The sequence below is a fragment of the Emydura macquarii genome, unplaced genomic scaffold, assembly GCF_026122565.2.
Source record: "Emydura macquarii macquarii isolate MOO-44397 ecotype Brisbane River unplaced genomic scaffold, CSIRO-AGI_Emac_v2 contig_1348, whole genome shotgun sequence".
Classification (NCBI taxonomy): domain Eukaryota; kingdom Metazoa; phylum Chordata; order Testudines; family Chelidae; genus Emydura; species Emydura macquarii.
Genome location: NW_027131485.1, coordinates 9,987,869 through 10,003,837, shown reverse-complemented (window position 1 = coordinate 10,003,837; position 15,969 = coordinate 9,987,869). Strand labels below are relative to the sequence as shown.

Below are 15,969 nucleotides of genomic sequence, written 5' to 3'. Positions count from 1 at the left end.
GTCTGGGTGAGTGGGATTGACAGCTGCGAGGGACTAATCAGATGCGGATGCATGGGAGGGACCAATTAGGAAGTGGATGGATCAGACCTCTTTCTGAGCTGCAACATCTGCTCTGCAAAAAACCCAGACATTGCCTCTTATTTGAAAAATCCACCTGGATAGAGGGCGGAGGATCAAAAAAGAAGCAGCATCCAGGAAAATCTGGGCATAAGGTAACTCTATTCTAAGGGATTGTCTACTTGGAGCAGTAATGTGGACTATGGTGTATGATTTCTAAAGCACAGTACCATGTTGCGCATTAATTGGTCCCTGCTGGTGCGCATTAAAGGTTCCCTAGCATGCTTTCACATAATGATACGCTAAAAAAAAACAGTTCTATGTTAAAGTGCACTAGGAACCATTACAGAAAGTTTACTCATTACAGTATATACTACTGTAATGAGTAACGTATAGAATATATATTACTCATTATGCTATATACAAAGATAAAGCCCCCCTCCCACCCTCCGATTTTTGGATATCAGTATGAAATTCAAAACTCAAGAAACTAAAAATAAAACCTGAAAAATGAAATTAATAATCCCCAAACATCAGAAACCCTAGGTATGTGGAACCAGAGCTCTCCCTGCTGCATTGGTGGGGATCAGCTAACCTCCTAGACCCCACAAAAGAAGGCACTGTTATCAAGAACAGTTATCAAAGAAATTGAGATGAACAAGAAGTACCATAAAAAGCCTTGAGACAAGATGGTATTATTAAGGCAATATTCTAAATGTACTCTATGGGTATGAATCATATCAGTGTACAGTCAGAGGATATTATTTTGGCAACTGATTACAGAGTACAAATAATATAAAAGGTTTTACAAGGCATGAACTTAATAAGACTCCTGCTCGCTCAGCCTGACCTGAATGATGTCAAAGGCATTTAATAATGGATTAGAACAACGCACTGGAACATCCTCAGATTATTGAAAATGGTGCTGGGTGAACCCCAAGAAGTTTGGAGGAACAGAGCAGTTCCCCACAGTTTAGGTGCTTCTCCAAATACTTAGAGATTTTCATTTTCCGCCTCTCTACTTCTCCCAACCCAACCAGCTCTTCCCTCAGTCCTTGATTCCCTCTCCCCAACCTGCCATATGAACCTGAACAGGGTCTCTTGCACCCCAACATCCAACTCCTTCTGTCCACACCTGGAAAGATCCCTGACCCCAGGCCCCAACAGGCTTGCTACATCTCATCTTCCACAAGTAAAGGGGGCACAGGTTTGTTGTGATCTCTGGTCAGCTGCTCTGATCAAATATTTCATGCTCCAGGGATTCCCTTAGCTTAGTTAGAGCTCAACGGAAATTCAGTGTCAAACAGGTCTTCAGCCAAATTCTGGTCTACACCCGAGACTCTGTCTAACCTGCATACTAATTCAAATACCTGCTGGAAGCTGCGTCAGTAGAAGCCCCACTTTGCTGTATCGCTGACATGGCTAACAGCCACTTCTCACTTCCCCATAGCCTGTTTTGATGGTGGCCCAGCAGGGGTTAAGAAGAGAGTGGGAGGTTAGAAAGAGGCTCCATTTCCTTTAGGTCCCTGCCCATGACATCAGCTATTCTTTCTTCTTTTTTTGCCAGTTCATGTCACCCTTCTGTGCACCTGCCTGATGGTGGATCCCACCCCTCTCTCACCTACCAAACACCCCTCTTCACTCAGCACTGGCAGGCTGCCTTTTTGAAGCCTGCCTTCTAGTTCCTCAGGAGGCTACATGTCTCATTGTTGATTGAGATTTATGGGCCACATCCTTAGCTGAAGTAATCTGCTGTAGCTCCGTTGACTTAAATGGAGCTATACCATTTACACCAGCTGATGATCTGGCCCTATATTTTAAAACGGTCATTTTGTCAATGAACATTGCCTGCAGGCAGATGAGAATACTTCTGCTAACCTTCTCCGTCAATAGCACCGGCCCAAACTCCAGAGTACTCAGAGGAAGGGCTCTAGCTTGTGCAGTGTGCAATTTAGAAACAAACACAAATGAATCATTTTGGAGAAGATAAGCAATCCATTTCAGGGTAGATTTAATTACCAAAATGTCATTCTAGAAAATGGATATATCCTCCTTTAATTATGATTAGTGGTAGACTGACATTCCCTTACAACTGCTAATTACAGGTAAATGCATAAACACTAACTTGTTTTTTCATAGTCGTATGATCACAATACCAAGTTACTGAGAAAATATAAAGGAAGAGAGGCACTTGAGACATTATTTGGTGAGGTGGTGGAATTGACTAACAATATTATCTAGAATTTAGATTTGCTGTAACAGCATTGTGAGGGAATCATTTATTGTCTTGCCTATTATTTAGCTTGAACCAAATATCATTTCCAGTTATTCAATATTCATTAGAGTCAGATTTTATTCAGTCCGTGCTTATGCAAACACCCCAGGGAAGGCTCAGTATAAACTAAGTAAGGCTCTCACGATCTGGTATAATACAGAGTAAGAATGCCTCATCTATAATGGTTTGTACAGCTGCTATTAAATACCAGTTGTTTGTTGTTAGTTTGGTTTTTTAAGAGGCAATTTTTATCTTTCAATTTGCTCAATTTGCTCAAGTTCTTTGTGCGGAAGAGAGAGTCTAAATCTTGGTTTTTCTCCTCCAGCCCCTTCTTTTCTTCAGTCCCAGCTGCCTTCCTTGGCCCCATTCAATCCCTCCACACACAGCTACTGTCTCTCTTAGTCTTTTCCCCATCAACTTTTCCTTCCCCACTCACTTAAATGGATGTAAGGGGTCTTTAAACGTTTTTCAGTGCTGAAATTTCAGTTTTCTGCCATTCAGAATCAGTTAATGTGTGGCTTACAAAAGGCCCAACCAGCCAATCAGAATGTGGCTTGGACCACATTCTAGAGAACTGTTCAAAGGCACACTGGGCAATGAAAGTCAATTGGAGGTGAGCACCTAGTTTTCATTTGTGCCTTTAAAAATCTCATTCCTAATTTCCAATAGCAATGAAAGATGAAACCATCCATCAGATGAACCATCAGTACGTTAACTCACCACCTCGCTTATCTCATTGAGCTGCAACTTTTAAACGATTTGTGTTGTGAATATATACCAAGACAGTGAATTATTTCTTTAAACTGTCTGATTGGTATTTTGATGCGTGTGCTATAACAAGAACAAGGTACATGCTAAGCCAAGCAACCCTGGCAATGGAGCTCTCTCCCTGTATATGAGCAACTGCTTGATGAACAGCAAAATGGGAATTACAAACACAAACTCAATAACACATAATGGGATCTATGTCTCCTAAGCTCTTGCACACCACACTGAAATAAAAGCCCATCATGTTTTTCCTTTAATTAAAAAAGTACTGCTATCATCATATAGCTCATCCAAGTCAAATGGAAATAAGCTATCACGCACACCCCAGCTCTGTTTTGTACACAATCCCCTGAGTTATTAGCAATAAACCAGAACTTGCGCTAAACCATGATACAAAGAAATCAAAACAAGAGACAAGTCCAATTATTGCAAATTAATTTAAAAAATACGTGATGGCAAGGTGTGTAAACATTTCTTAATGGGATTAAAGCAGCACACTCTTCTGCTGTCCTTGCAATTTGTGACCCTTTTTATCTCCTGTTTCAAAGACCCTGGTGCCTCCTTCTGTCACGTATGCCACAGTGTCTGGGTGTCAGAGCAATGTGCCTGATATCCAAGATGAGGACAAAATACAATAAGAGATTAAATGAATAGCACTTTCAGGAAGAAACTGACTACCAGTCTTAAATCCAGGAGGTATTCACAATGGTTGAACTAGTTTTTAGTACAAGTTGCAATGTCCCGATTCAAAGGAGCATGGAATATCCATAAATGGGAAAGTTTAAATTTCATTTTTTGGTATCGGGGGGAAGCAGTCGGTGCAGTACACCATACTAATTCAGATTCAGACAGACTGACATGAGGAGTAGAGTACATGTTCTAATAAAGCTGGCACAGGGGTTGAAATAAAGATAATATGGCTTTTAATGATGGATGTTTAATGAACATTCAGTTATTCATGGGTGCCCAACCTAGGCAGCTTGCCGGGAGCTTGTCAGTCAGCAGATCCCCTCATCTTTAATACACATATGTGATCCATAGAGACTACACATCCCATAATACTGTTCAGATGAAGAAGGGACATTGTATGTTGGCATTTGTTTTAACTATTAAAGAAATCAAAGGACGCTGCCCACAGCCAACCTTCTGTATTGAACAGGGTGATGGCAATGTGGGCACACTGGGTGACTCCATGGGCTTCATTTGGCCCAGATCTTCAAAGGTGTTTAGGTGCCTAACTCCTATTGATTTCATACCTACATACCTAGGAAGATCTGGGCCTTTGCTGTTACTTGCTTCAATGCAGATACCTGTAGGTTCACCCTGACAGAGAATTGGATGGACTTCTTGTAGCTTCAACTTTTTTCTTACACAACTTTCAGTAAAACTGCACTAGTGTCCTAGTTTCAGTTAAACCAACTCAGACAGAACAGCCACATATTGGTTTGAGTTGAAATATATTGCTCTTAGCAGATACATTATTGTTTCTAACACATACATATTGGTTTCAGAGAAAATGTTGGTAGACAAGTTGATTTATATAGCCATATGTAAATTATTTCATTTCAGTTAATTCATTGTGTTTGAAAGAAAAACAGCATGATTTAAGACTAAGTGACAGTGATTTCATTACAGATTCATTAGCCAGTATAAATATGTAGCTAAATGTATCCAACCATAAAACATAAAGATATTGGGGCAAGAACACAGAGATTGATTTAAATTAAAGATGCTGGGTTTAGTGATAAACTTTAGGATTAAATGTAAATATGTTAAAATCAGGGCTTTGAGAACACATGGATTGGATCCATAGAGCACAGGCTTTAAAACCCGGTCGAGCCCGGCATAGCTCAACATAAGCCCCGAAGGGCAAGCATTATCTCTAACTCTAACTATCTACTAATTACTGTACTTAACAACAACAAACTCTAACAACTAACACTAGAAGAACTAACAGGGATTGCTACTTGCTTCGAAAGCAAGGGACAGACTTTCCAGCTACCATCAACGGGCGGAAAGAAGGAACTGGGGACCCGCGGGCTCGGCAGCGCCCTATTTACCACGGCATGAGCGCGGTACTCCAGGGGGCGCTTGAGCCGACCCTACAGGGCTTGCTAGGGGCAAAAAAAGTTCCGGGGACCAGTGCACGGGGCGTGCACTCACCTATATTGGAATGGACATAAGCGATCGCTCGAAGAGAGAAAATCTAATTCAGTTTGGCAAAACTTTAAAACAAACAAGACAGATGAGACCATAATTTTCTTTAAACAAATTTATGTTGGGATTTTTAAAGGGACCTAAGGGACTTTGCAGCCCAACTTCCAGTTGTGATGCCCCAACCCTGCAAAGACTCACACATGGGTGTACTCTCATTGAACTCAATGGAGCCACTCACATGTGTCAACTTACGGACCCAAGTATTTACAGGACTGATACCCAGGAGCATTGAAATGCTCTGATATATACAGGAGAACCTCACTAAGCCACATATCTTATAAGTCACACAAAATATTTCAGTCTCTTTGCCCACTTCTCTGAAAGATTTCATCCCCAGTATTGAGGGCTCATACTCCAGAGAGGCTGAATACCTGCAGCTTCTATTGACTTTAATGAGAATTAGGATGTTCAGCATCTTGGAAAATTCAGGCCATAAGATGCCATTATTTTACACAGACTGGTATATTGTGAAGTATGATCATAAAGTATTCACCTGACTAGCTCTTCTAGGTAGTTCCATATTGCCTATTACTGTACTTTCTAAGTACCAAGTTCAGACTAGAAAAAACACACATTTTAAAGTCAGGGTAATTAACCATTGAAACAACTTACCAAGGGATGTGTGGGATTCTCATCATATGAAGTCTTTTTAGAGCAACCTCAAAGATTTGCTCAAGCTCAACCAGAACTTGCGGATTTGACGCAGGAATTATTGGATAAAGTTCTCTGTCCTGCATTACACAGGATGTCAGACTAGATGATCATAAACAATGGTCTCTTCTGGCTTTAATACATATGCATCTAAAAAAGTACCACTAAATTATTCCAATTAATATGCAATTGTTACAATAAATGAACAAAATACATGGTAATTCATTCTTTTTATTTGTCTGCACTGTGTTTGTTCACAAATTGCCTGGTCTTGTGATGGGTTGAGTGTCTGCTGCAAGGTGTTGGGCGCCACTAACACCCACTGTGTGAGAGCGCTCAGTTTGCAATGGTCTCCAAGTCCTTAGTGGTTATGTGGTTTTGTTTCTGGGTAATCTATTTCTCAGGCTTCAGGGGATCAGATCATACAATCATAGAAATGTCAGGCTGGAAGGAACCTTGAGGGGCCATCAAATCCAGCCTCCTGAGCTGAGGCAAAGCCAAGTAAACGTAGACCATCCCTGACAGATGTTAGTGCAATTTGTTCTTAAAGACCCCCATGACGGGGATTCCATAACCTCCCTTGGAAGCCTATTCTAGAGCTTAACTACCTTTAGAGTTAGAAGGTTTTTCCTAATATCTAACCTAAATATCCTTTGCTGCAGATTAAACCCATTATTTCTTGTCCTACCTTCAGTGAACAGGAAAATAACTGATCACCATCCTCTTTATAACAGCCTTTAACGTATCTGAAGACTGTTATCAAGTCCCTGCAGGGATCAGGCAGGATTCAGTACAACACTGAACAACTGTGCAGGTGCATATCTTGCAAAACTGTCATGAAAATTTACTAGCCCAAGCACAAAACCTGTTTCCCAATTCTAACATATATTTTGTATATTTTGCTTATCTGTCAAAAATTAGTCTGGCTGATAGAATTTTAGCATCAGGTAAAGATGTTGTTATTGTCAGGATACCCATACTCATTCATTTTACAGACTGAGTGCTTCTGTCCTCAGTTCTTTGTGTATATATAACAGGTATCTGCCCTCAGTTCTATCAATGGTTTCTGTAGTGCCCATCAGTGTAGTACCTAACGCACTATTTTAAATGTCTTTATTCCATTATTCTCAACTAACCCAAACTCTTAATTTCAAATTGGCACTTAACTTCTCTCTTCAACCTCTGCTGCGCTACGAACAAGTACACTTTGCCAGAAATATTCCTATCATATAATGGTCTCTCAGTGGGTATCTCTGTGTGAAATAAAGATTGTACAGAGGTTACCAATCAATTTAATTATCATCATGTTTGTTATAACAACAATCATCATTTTGTAGTACCTGGTTTCCACTTCCTCCGTGCTAACAGGAATAAAACCTCATCTGTATCTGAAGTTCATGTATTTATTAAATGACTTTATAAAACACTATTTGGTATAACTTAGTACAGCCCTGATTTTTACTATGGTATTTTTACCAAGGTGCAGGTCACAACTCTGTGACAAACTTGAATCAATATGCTAAATAATGTCCTAGTAAAAGATCAGGCTGGTATTGAGTTATATAGAAGAACTTTGTGAAGTTCATGGGAATTTCAGGAGAGGTTAGTTCATTCTCTCTCTGTTCACAAACAGAGAATCCTGAAGACTTGCTTAGTTTAACAGACCTCCAATGGGGCTCATCACAAAATAGAAATACTGAGGATTTGATTTCTCCAGGATTCAGCTTGACACTAAAACATAAGCTAACTGGAACTCAGGCTACATCTCCTGCAGAAAAATGAACTGTTGATTTTCAATCCCTTCTTATCAAAATATCAGCAGGTATAGTTGAGGATTCAGCCAGTAAGAGAATCACCTCCATTAACGCACACAAAAGAACAGAGCTTACATGTACAGGATGAGTACTGAGCTCTACCAATCAGTAGTGACGCACCAACCACCATGTTCCAGTTTAAGTAGTCAGAAGTGCCTTAATATTTGCATTCCTTATGATGGATTGCAGCGTTCCAGTACAGCCCAACTTACTAGGTGCCTATGCATTGCACAAAATGTTGAACAAAATCTTCGAAGAGGCTTGTTTTCATCCAGATCCAGAAATAAATTCTGTCAAAAAGTCTGCACCATCAAGAGCAGATGTAAGTGGGAAATTAGATCAATGTAAAATTCAACTGATCCTTTCCATGTTAATACTTTAAATATGTGAACAATATCTTAAACTAGCATGTAAGTATACAGAAAGGTGACTTTAACACAGGGTTAGATATAGGGGGACATGGAAAATTACAATATAGTCAAAGAAGCAACAAGAAGGAAATCAGTGGGGGAATCTGATCAACATTTTAGATGTCTGCATATTCAATGAATATAGGGAATAAACAGGAAGAACTGGAAGTATTAGTACATAAGCTAAATTATGATTTAACTGGCATTGAACAGACTTGGTGGGATAAGTTTCGTGAATGGAACATTGGTAAAAAAGGGTATAGATTGTTCAGAAAGGACAAGCAAAGAAAACAGGGAAGAAGGGTTGCCTTATACAGACTGACAGGTATTCACCGGCAGGTGTGTCTCACAGTTTGAAAACCTCTCTAGAAGCTGTTGCTAAATGGAAGGCAGAAATCTGGTGGGTGGGTGACACATGACCTTGTGTGCCTCCCCAACACATCACTTCTGCCTATCTCAGATGGGAGTATGTGGTAGACTATCTTATTTGGAAAGCGGCATGTAGCCTAAAAAGTTTGAAAACTGTTGTAAGGCATTTAAGAACCAGATTGAAGTTCCACACCGGAGTAGGATGCTTGACTGGCAGAAAGAAATTTCTGAGCCCCCCGGGGAACCGCACTGTTATTGGTGTGCAAAAACGGAATCACCCTCTACTGCAGAATGGCTGTCAGGTAGACTCTAATGGAGCTCAGTGATAGGCCCGAACGTTTTAGAGTTAGGATATAGTCCGGTACATCTGGCAGCGATGAGGTCGTTGGTGGAGTATGTTTCAGGTCACACCAACAGACAAATCTTGTCCATTTCTGGGAATATTTGTAGCACGTAGACTGTTTTCTGCTGTGTAATAGTACTTTTTTCCTCTTCTGAGCAGGCTGTCTCCAATCCCGTACACCACTGACCAATCATGCTTTGAGACAAAGCACTCTGAGGTTGGGATGAAGGATCTTTCTGCCTTTCTGGGAGAGGAAAGGAGGAGCGACATGGAGAGTGATCAGTGAGCAAACAGCCAGCTGTATCAGGTAAGGAAACCATGTTTGTCTGGCCCAGGCTGGAACTATTAGGATGACTCTGGCTTTGTCCTTTTTTTTATTTTGAGTAGAACTTTGGCTATTAGAGGAATCGGTAGGAATCGGAATGTGTACAGTAGATCCAATGGCCAATGAAGGTGAAAGGCATCCCCCTAGGATTGGTGACTCATTCCATCTCTGCAGCAAAACTGCGCACATCTATTGTTTATTGCTGTGGTGAACGACTCTATCTGTCCCATTGCTGGAGTATGTGGTGTAATATGCTGGAATCAATTTCCCACTCGTGATCTTAGAAAAAGTGCCTGCTGAGTGTATCTGCGGTCATATTCTGAACCCTTGGAAGACAGGATGCTGTGATGATGATCTGATTGTGTATGCACCAATTTTGAAGTTTGATAGCCTTGGCGCAGAGGGACAGGGTCTTGCTTCTTCTTGTCAGTTGATATAAAACATGCATGACATGTTGTCCATCATGATCTTTATGTGCTTGCCCCTGATTAGCAGTAGAAACTGGAGACAGGGATATCTGACCACCCTGAGTTCCAGGAAGTTCATGTTTAGCTTGGTCTCTTGCGACGTCCACTTGCCTTGGGCTGAGTGAGTGTTCAGATGCACTCCCCACCTCAGCAGGGAGGCATCCATCGTTATGACAACTGTAGGGGAAGGACAAGCAAATGGGACTCCTGCACAAACGTTGTGATGGTCTTTCCACCAACGGATTCCTTTATGCAGGTGGATATGTAAAGCAGCATATTTAAATTGTGTCAGTTTGATGAATACACAGTCCTGAGCCACCCTCGAAGGCAGCGCATTCAGAGTCTTATGTGGTCTATGATGAAAGAATCAACAGGCATATGCCCCAACAGTTGAAGACAATTCTTGACTGGGGTTTGGGAGCTGTGCTAGAGTGTATTGGCTATGTTGGAAAGGACCACAAACCAGCACAGTGGAAGGTAGGCTACTGCTGTTACTGAATTGAAATATGCTCCTGTGAATTGTAAGTTTTGCACAGGGGTAAAAGTGGATTTTTGAATGTTCAATTATAGGCCCAATTTGAGGAAGAGATCTATGGTTTCAGAAATTGCCCATGAATTTAATTCCAGGGAGTGACCCTTCAGCAGCCAACTGTCCAGGTAAGGGAACACTAAAATACGTTTCCTACAGAGTTGTGCTGCTACTACTGACATGTCCTTCGAAAAGACCCTTGGGACAGATGACAAGCCAAAAGGAATCCCATACTGAAAGTGGTCCTGGCTGACAGTAAAACATAGGAATCATATTTGAAATGGGTGGATCATAATGTGGAAATATGCATCCTGAAGGTAAAGGGCTGGGAACCAAGCCCCTTGATCTAGAGATGGAATTATTCCTGCAAGTGTCACTGTTTTGAATTTTTGTGCCTTCACGTAAGTGTTAAGTAACCCCAAATCTAGGATGGGTCTCCAAACGCCATTCGTTTTTGGCACCAGGAAGTACCTTGCATAAAATCCCTTTCCTTTGTGATGTATGGCATCTAGTACTATAGCACTCAAGTTTAGGAAAGCGTCTACATCTCAATTAAGCTGTTGTGAGAGGGACCCCTGAACAGGGATGGGGAAAGGGGGTTGGGTGATGGAAATAGTGAAGTGGATGGTGTGACCTGTGGAGATGATCTCCAAAACCTGCTTGTCTGTGGTGATCAACTCCCAAGCCTGCCTGAAGTGGTAAAGATGGTCATTGACGGGAGAAAGGCAGGTGAATTGGTGCAGCTGGTAAGGAAGAGGATGGTAATTCACCATCAGCCCATCAAAATTGCTGTTTTTACACTTGACTTGCCAGAGTTTATGCTCCTTTCTATTCTCCTCAGTAGGATTTGACTTCCAGTTTTTAAAGGATGTCTTTTTGTCACTAACCACCTCTTTTACTCTGTTGTTCAGCAATGGTGGCGTGTTTTTGGTCTTACTTTTTTTTAACTTGGGTTATACATTTAGTTTGAACCTTTATTATGGTATTTTTCAAAAGTTTCCATGCAGCTTGAGGCATTTCAGTCTTGTGATTGTTCCTTTTAATTTCCATTTAACTACCTTCCTCATTTTTGTGCAGTTCCCCTTCTGAAGTTAAATGCTGCTGTGGCAGGTTTCTTTGGTATTTACTCCCCACCCCAAATGATGTTAAATGTAATTACATTATGGTCACTTTTACCGAGAGGTTCAGCTATATTCACCTCTTGGACCAGATCCTGTGCATCACTTAAGGCTACAGTATATCAAGAATTGCCTCTCCCCTTGTGGGTTCCAGGACTAACTGCTCAAAGAAGCAGCCATTAATGGTGTCTAGAAATCTTCTCTCTGCATCCTGTCCATACGACACTCCCTGGTAATATACCCCAGACTGATATTAGCCTTCTTAATATTCAGTGTGATTCACTATAACTCTCAGATCTTTTTCGGCAGTGCTACCTAGCCAGTTACTCCCCATTTTATGGTTTTGCTTTTCTTCCTAAGTGAAGTACTTTGCATTTGTCTTTATCAAATTTCATTTTAATATGTTCTCAGAAGAATCATCAAAAAGATTATACATTATCCTAATATATATTGTACATCCTGGATTCCCAGTGCTAAAGTGGGTATAGAAAACTTTTATAGGTTTAACTGTACTGATATACGGAGTGGGAACAATGGAATGAATTAATTAATTCTCTTTCCCTCTTGCCTGCTGGAAGAACATCTGACAAAAACTGAAATTGTCAAATTCAACTTTTACATTCTCTGTTCTTGCAGCTTTAATGGAACTTACTGTATCTGAGCCAGAGGATTAAACCTCATCTATTTTTCTTGCTATGTATAAATGCATATATTGCAATATTAAAGTCACTGTAATAATTTACACAGGGGAGTTCTACTGATGTCTAACTATTGAAGCAGCAAAATCTTAGATGTTCACATTGCTGACAGAACCCCAGGAAAAAATTATTCCCTTCTGATCCTCTGCTAGTTTTTTTATTTAATAAAAGTAAATGTTAACAACATAGACACAGATTCTGACTTCATTCATACCCGTATACCCCCAACTAAAATCAAAGAAGATGCACAGATGTAGTTCAGTGCAGACCATAGCCCATGATTTAATTATTTTTGGTAATCAAGGAGCACTCCTTCAAAAATAGTTATTCATGCATGATTTACTAGAGGAAAGGTTATTACTTGATCCATAAACTATAAATAATTAATACCAATCCACAAACAAATTCCACAGCATATAAGTATCATGCAAACTAATGAAATCAGAATTTATACTCTGATTCTTCAAGATCCATAAGCAGGTGTGTAACTTTAAGCAACCACCTCATTCCATAACCCAATGAGACTACTCATGTGCTTAAAGTTACACACATGCTTAAATACCTTGCTGAACTGGAGTTTAACGCTTGTCAGAACACTGAACTTTCTTCACAATGCCTTCCTACAGGAGCTTTATAAATGCAGTGCCTCTATAGCATGCCTGGCCCCTGCTAGCTGGAGAAGAGCAAACCCATGTTTACTACGTGACTGCACTCACCCTCAACACTGTAGGTAGGATTTATAGAGTGCAGTAACGCACAGCTTAGGTCAGTGATTTTTGTAGTCTTTTTAAGCTAATGTGGCTTCACTTTTTCTAACATAATAGGTCTGCTCTTCAGCCTACCCAGTAGGCAGCTGATAAAATTCCCCTCAGCTTCAATGGGATCTTTACGTATGAAGCAATTGGCAATCTACAATTTATTCTTCTAGCCCATGCAGTAAAGAAACATAGCTTACTTCCACTCTTGAGCAGGCGTTTTTCCTCCTCCTTCAGCCTGTTCTGCATCAGCCGTAGTGTGTTCTCTGCTTCCTGCAAGGAGTGAATACATCAGAATCAGAACAGCTGCCACATTCCCAGGTCAGGGGGTTAATCAGATGCTCCTGCAGTAACCATTATGGGCACCCATGAGTAGATTGAGACTAGAGAATTTCAGCACAGGAAGTGTTTCAGAAAGAAAAGACCTTCATCTAAATTGGAGAGTTCAGACCCTCTTTGATCATAAGGCAAGGATGTAAGGAATACACAGAGGTAAAGCAGTGCATGGGAGTCAGCCATACAACTCCCAATGGGAGTCCTGTGACCTATCCCTCACTCACCACATTGAAAATGAACACAACTGTCTCAGCCCCCATGCACAATTACTGCCATTACTATGTGATGGGAACTTCCTGTGGAAAGGAATAAAGGATCTAGAGTAACTATGATACAACGACCACATATATGGATTGAGAGCAAAGGAAAGTAACAGGTGGCTAGAACAGCGACTGCTACACTGATGAATAGTAATGAGTTTCTGGAAAGCAGGATTTCACATAAACACCAGTGATTCACAATTTATTAAAAGGCCTGAGTCTAACGAGCAAGAATCATATAGAAGCAATTATAAAGTGGCTTTTAGGCACTCCAAAATCCTAGTCTAGCAGGGGTAAATGGCTGGTTAGAAATGGCTCTATTAAACTGTAAAGGTAGAGAAGTTCTAAGTATTATTTGGGGTTTAGGAGAGTGGTGAAAGCTGGAATAGAGGACATCTGGCTGCAGCACTGATGTTTTCGAGGGTAGAAACAGTGAGGCCATAGAAGTGATACATTCCTCCCAGCTCAGCATTCTGAGGAAGAAAATATGCCTGCCCTTGTAAAAAGGATCTAGAGGATGAGGGCAGATGTGCAGAGTGAGTACTACAGACACAATGCTCTTCATACGGCAATTAACAATCCCTTTAGGTTGAGCTCATCACAAAACAATTGCTGGTAGCAGAGTACAAAGAGTGCACAGTGCAACTGAGTTCATGAAGTTCTCCATCCTTTTAGGACTAAAACATACCCACGGCACTAAAATGCATGTCAGTGAGGCTGGATTCTTGGAAAGGATGTTCCATTGTTACAACTGAGGGTCAAAGAAGAAGAGCTTATTTTTGTAAGGACAGATTAGTTGGTGAGAAAATTGCTGAATGCTTCAGAGCAGGACAGTGAGATGGACAATGCAGAACCGGAGGGAAGAGGTTTAAAAATTAGGGTAAATTCAGATCAAGTAGTTCAAAGTGAGACAGTCAGAATGGAGCTAATGGGACTGGATAAACATGGCAAGATGTCTAAGCGTTCCCAGAAAGCATGGTGGAGGTGGTAGTGGATCAACACTGGCCCGTTTTATTAAAACAAAACGAAAAAAAAAAAACCCACTGGTATGGAAAGTAAAAGGAGAGATGACTGACAGCGGAAAAAGCATCAGGAGCCAGATCCTGCTTCATGCTACAACTCCTTTTTGCTACTCTGGCAATGTCAAGAAGACATAAAACCATCCTAACCGGGCACCTGAAGGTGATCTTGGCATGGGGAGTCTCTGGATAGGTACACCCAGTGTAACCAACTCTATGTCATCTATACTAGGCCACATGGTGCCAGAGGCCCAGAGCCATGTCAGAGTTTAGCCCAGTAGGAGCAGACATGAGTGCTGTTGTGCTTTAGTGATTCCTGGCTGGCAGAACAGTTCTTTGGGAGCTCTTACCAGCTGGGGTAAGTTAGAGCAGCCTCTGTGATGAAAGGCATCTTAGAAATCTGATATTTATTTACCTTATCAGAGATAATCTAAGAGAAAATATCATACAACCCTCATCAGCTTGCCAACAATCCATTCAATGATTTAGCTTCCAAAAATATACTGGATTTGCAGTCTCAACTACAGCCCCACAAAAGAAAGAAAGGTAGACAACAGCTTTAATGTAGTGTGATTGGGTTCTGTTTTTTCTGAGGCTTTGATTTTCTAGGCAGGAACCCATACTCCTTTAGCAGGACAGCGAACGTGCATACCATTAAAATAATAAATACAAGTGCTTTGATAGAAGCCTATGCTAGGTCAAACCTGCATATTAACTTTTCATATTTAGCATGGAAAAAAAAAAAGCTAGACACAGGGAGCAAGATTAGAAGGGAAGTTGAAAGGGCCATTGATCTCAGGAGGAAATCTTCCCTCCTAGAACATAAGTGGAGCTACATAATAAACCCTTAATGAACAGAACAAACTGCTGGTACATTAAGCAAATTCTGTTTCCAAATGCACTGCTGATACAGTATCCAAAAGAGACACACTTTGGTTACATGGTTTGTAACACAAACATCTTTACACTTTCTGTTAGAATGGTATAACTTTACGGGCCACGTCCAGCACTTATTGGTACAGGTAAGCTAATGGGGGAAGAGAATCTCCTCTCACTAAGCCTCAGGGAGCGGCAAGCCAGGATTCCTAGCCAGCACTTGTGAAAACTGCTGGGAAGGTGGATTGGCTATTGGACTAGCTGATGCACCATAGCCCCAAGGGGTCAGGGACAGGTCACCAGAAAGTTAGGGCATAAGCTGTCCTTGGCAGCAAGTGCTAGCTGTGTGTGCCTCTCATGGAATGTGGGTGATTGGTGTGCACCAGTTAGGTGTTAGCAACAATTAAAGGTTTGATGGTATAGAACTGGTAGAACTGATATGTGGAGATACATGTTTTTTGCTAATATAGTTCAAATCAGTTCCCTGAATAGCATAAACTATGCCAGCAGAAGGACTTTTTCGCTGGTATAATTGCAACTACACTAGGATTTTTGCTGGCACAGCTGTGTTGGCTAGGGGAGCTTTTCACTTTTAACTAACATAGCACTGGCAAAACTTTCCAGTGTAGGCTGTATAGCTGGCAGGATTTCCTTCTAAATAACTATGAATTATTTTGTTCAA

At 40.9% G+C, this 15,969-nt stretch overlaps 1 protein-coding gene across 4 annotated transcripts in view; it reads right to left on the bottom strand.

Annotated features, from left to right (window-relative positions):
* CLUAP1 (clusterin associated protein 1) overlaps nucleotides 1-15,969 on the bottom strand; it is a 142,747-nt gene that overhangs the window by 26,733 nt on the left and 100,045 nt on the right. For all 4 annotated transcript variants that reach the window (XM_067551104.1, XM_067551103.1, XM_067551106.1 and 1 more), the window contains exon 9: nucleotides 12,997-13,069. In XM_067551104.1, coding sequence (XP_067407205.1) covers nucleotides 12,997-13,069 — 73 coding nt within the window. The remainder of the gene's footprint in view (nucleotides 1-12,996; nucleotides 13,070-15,969) is intronic.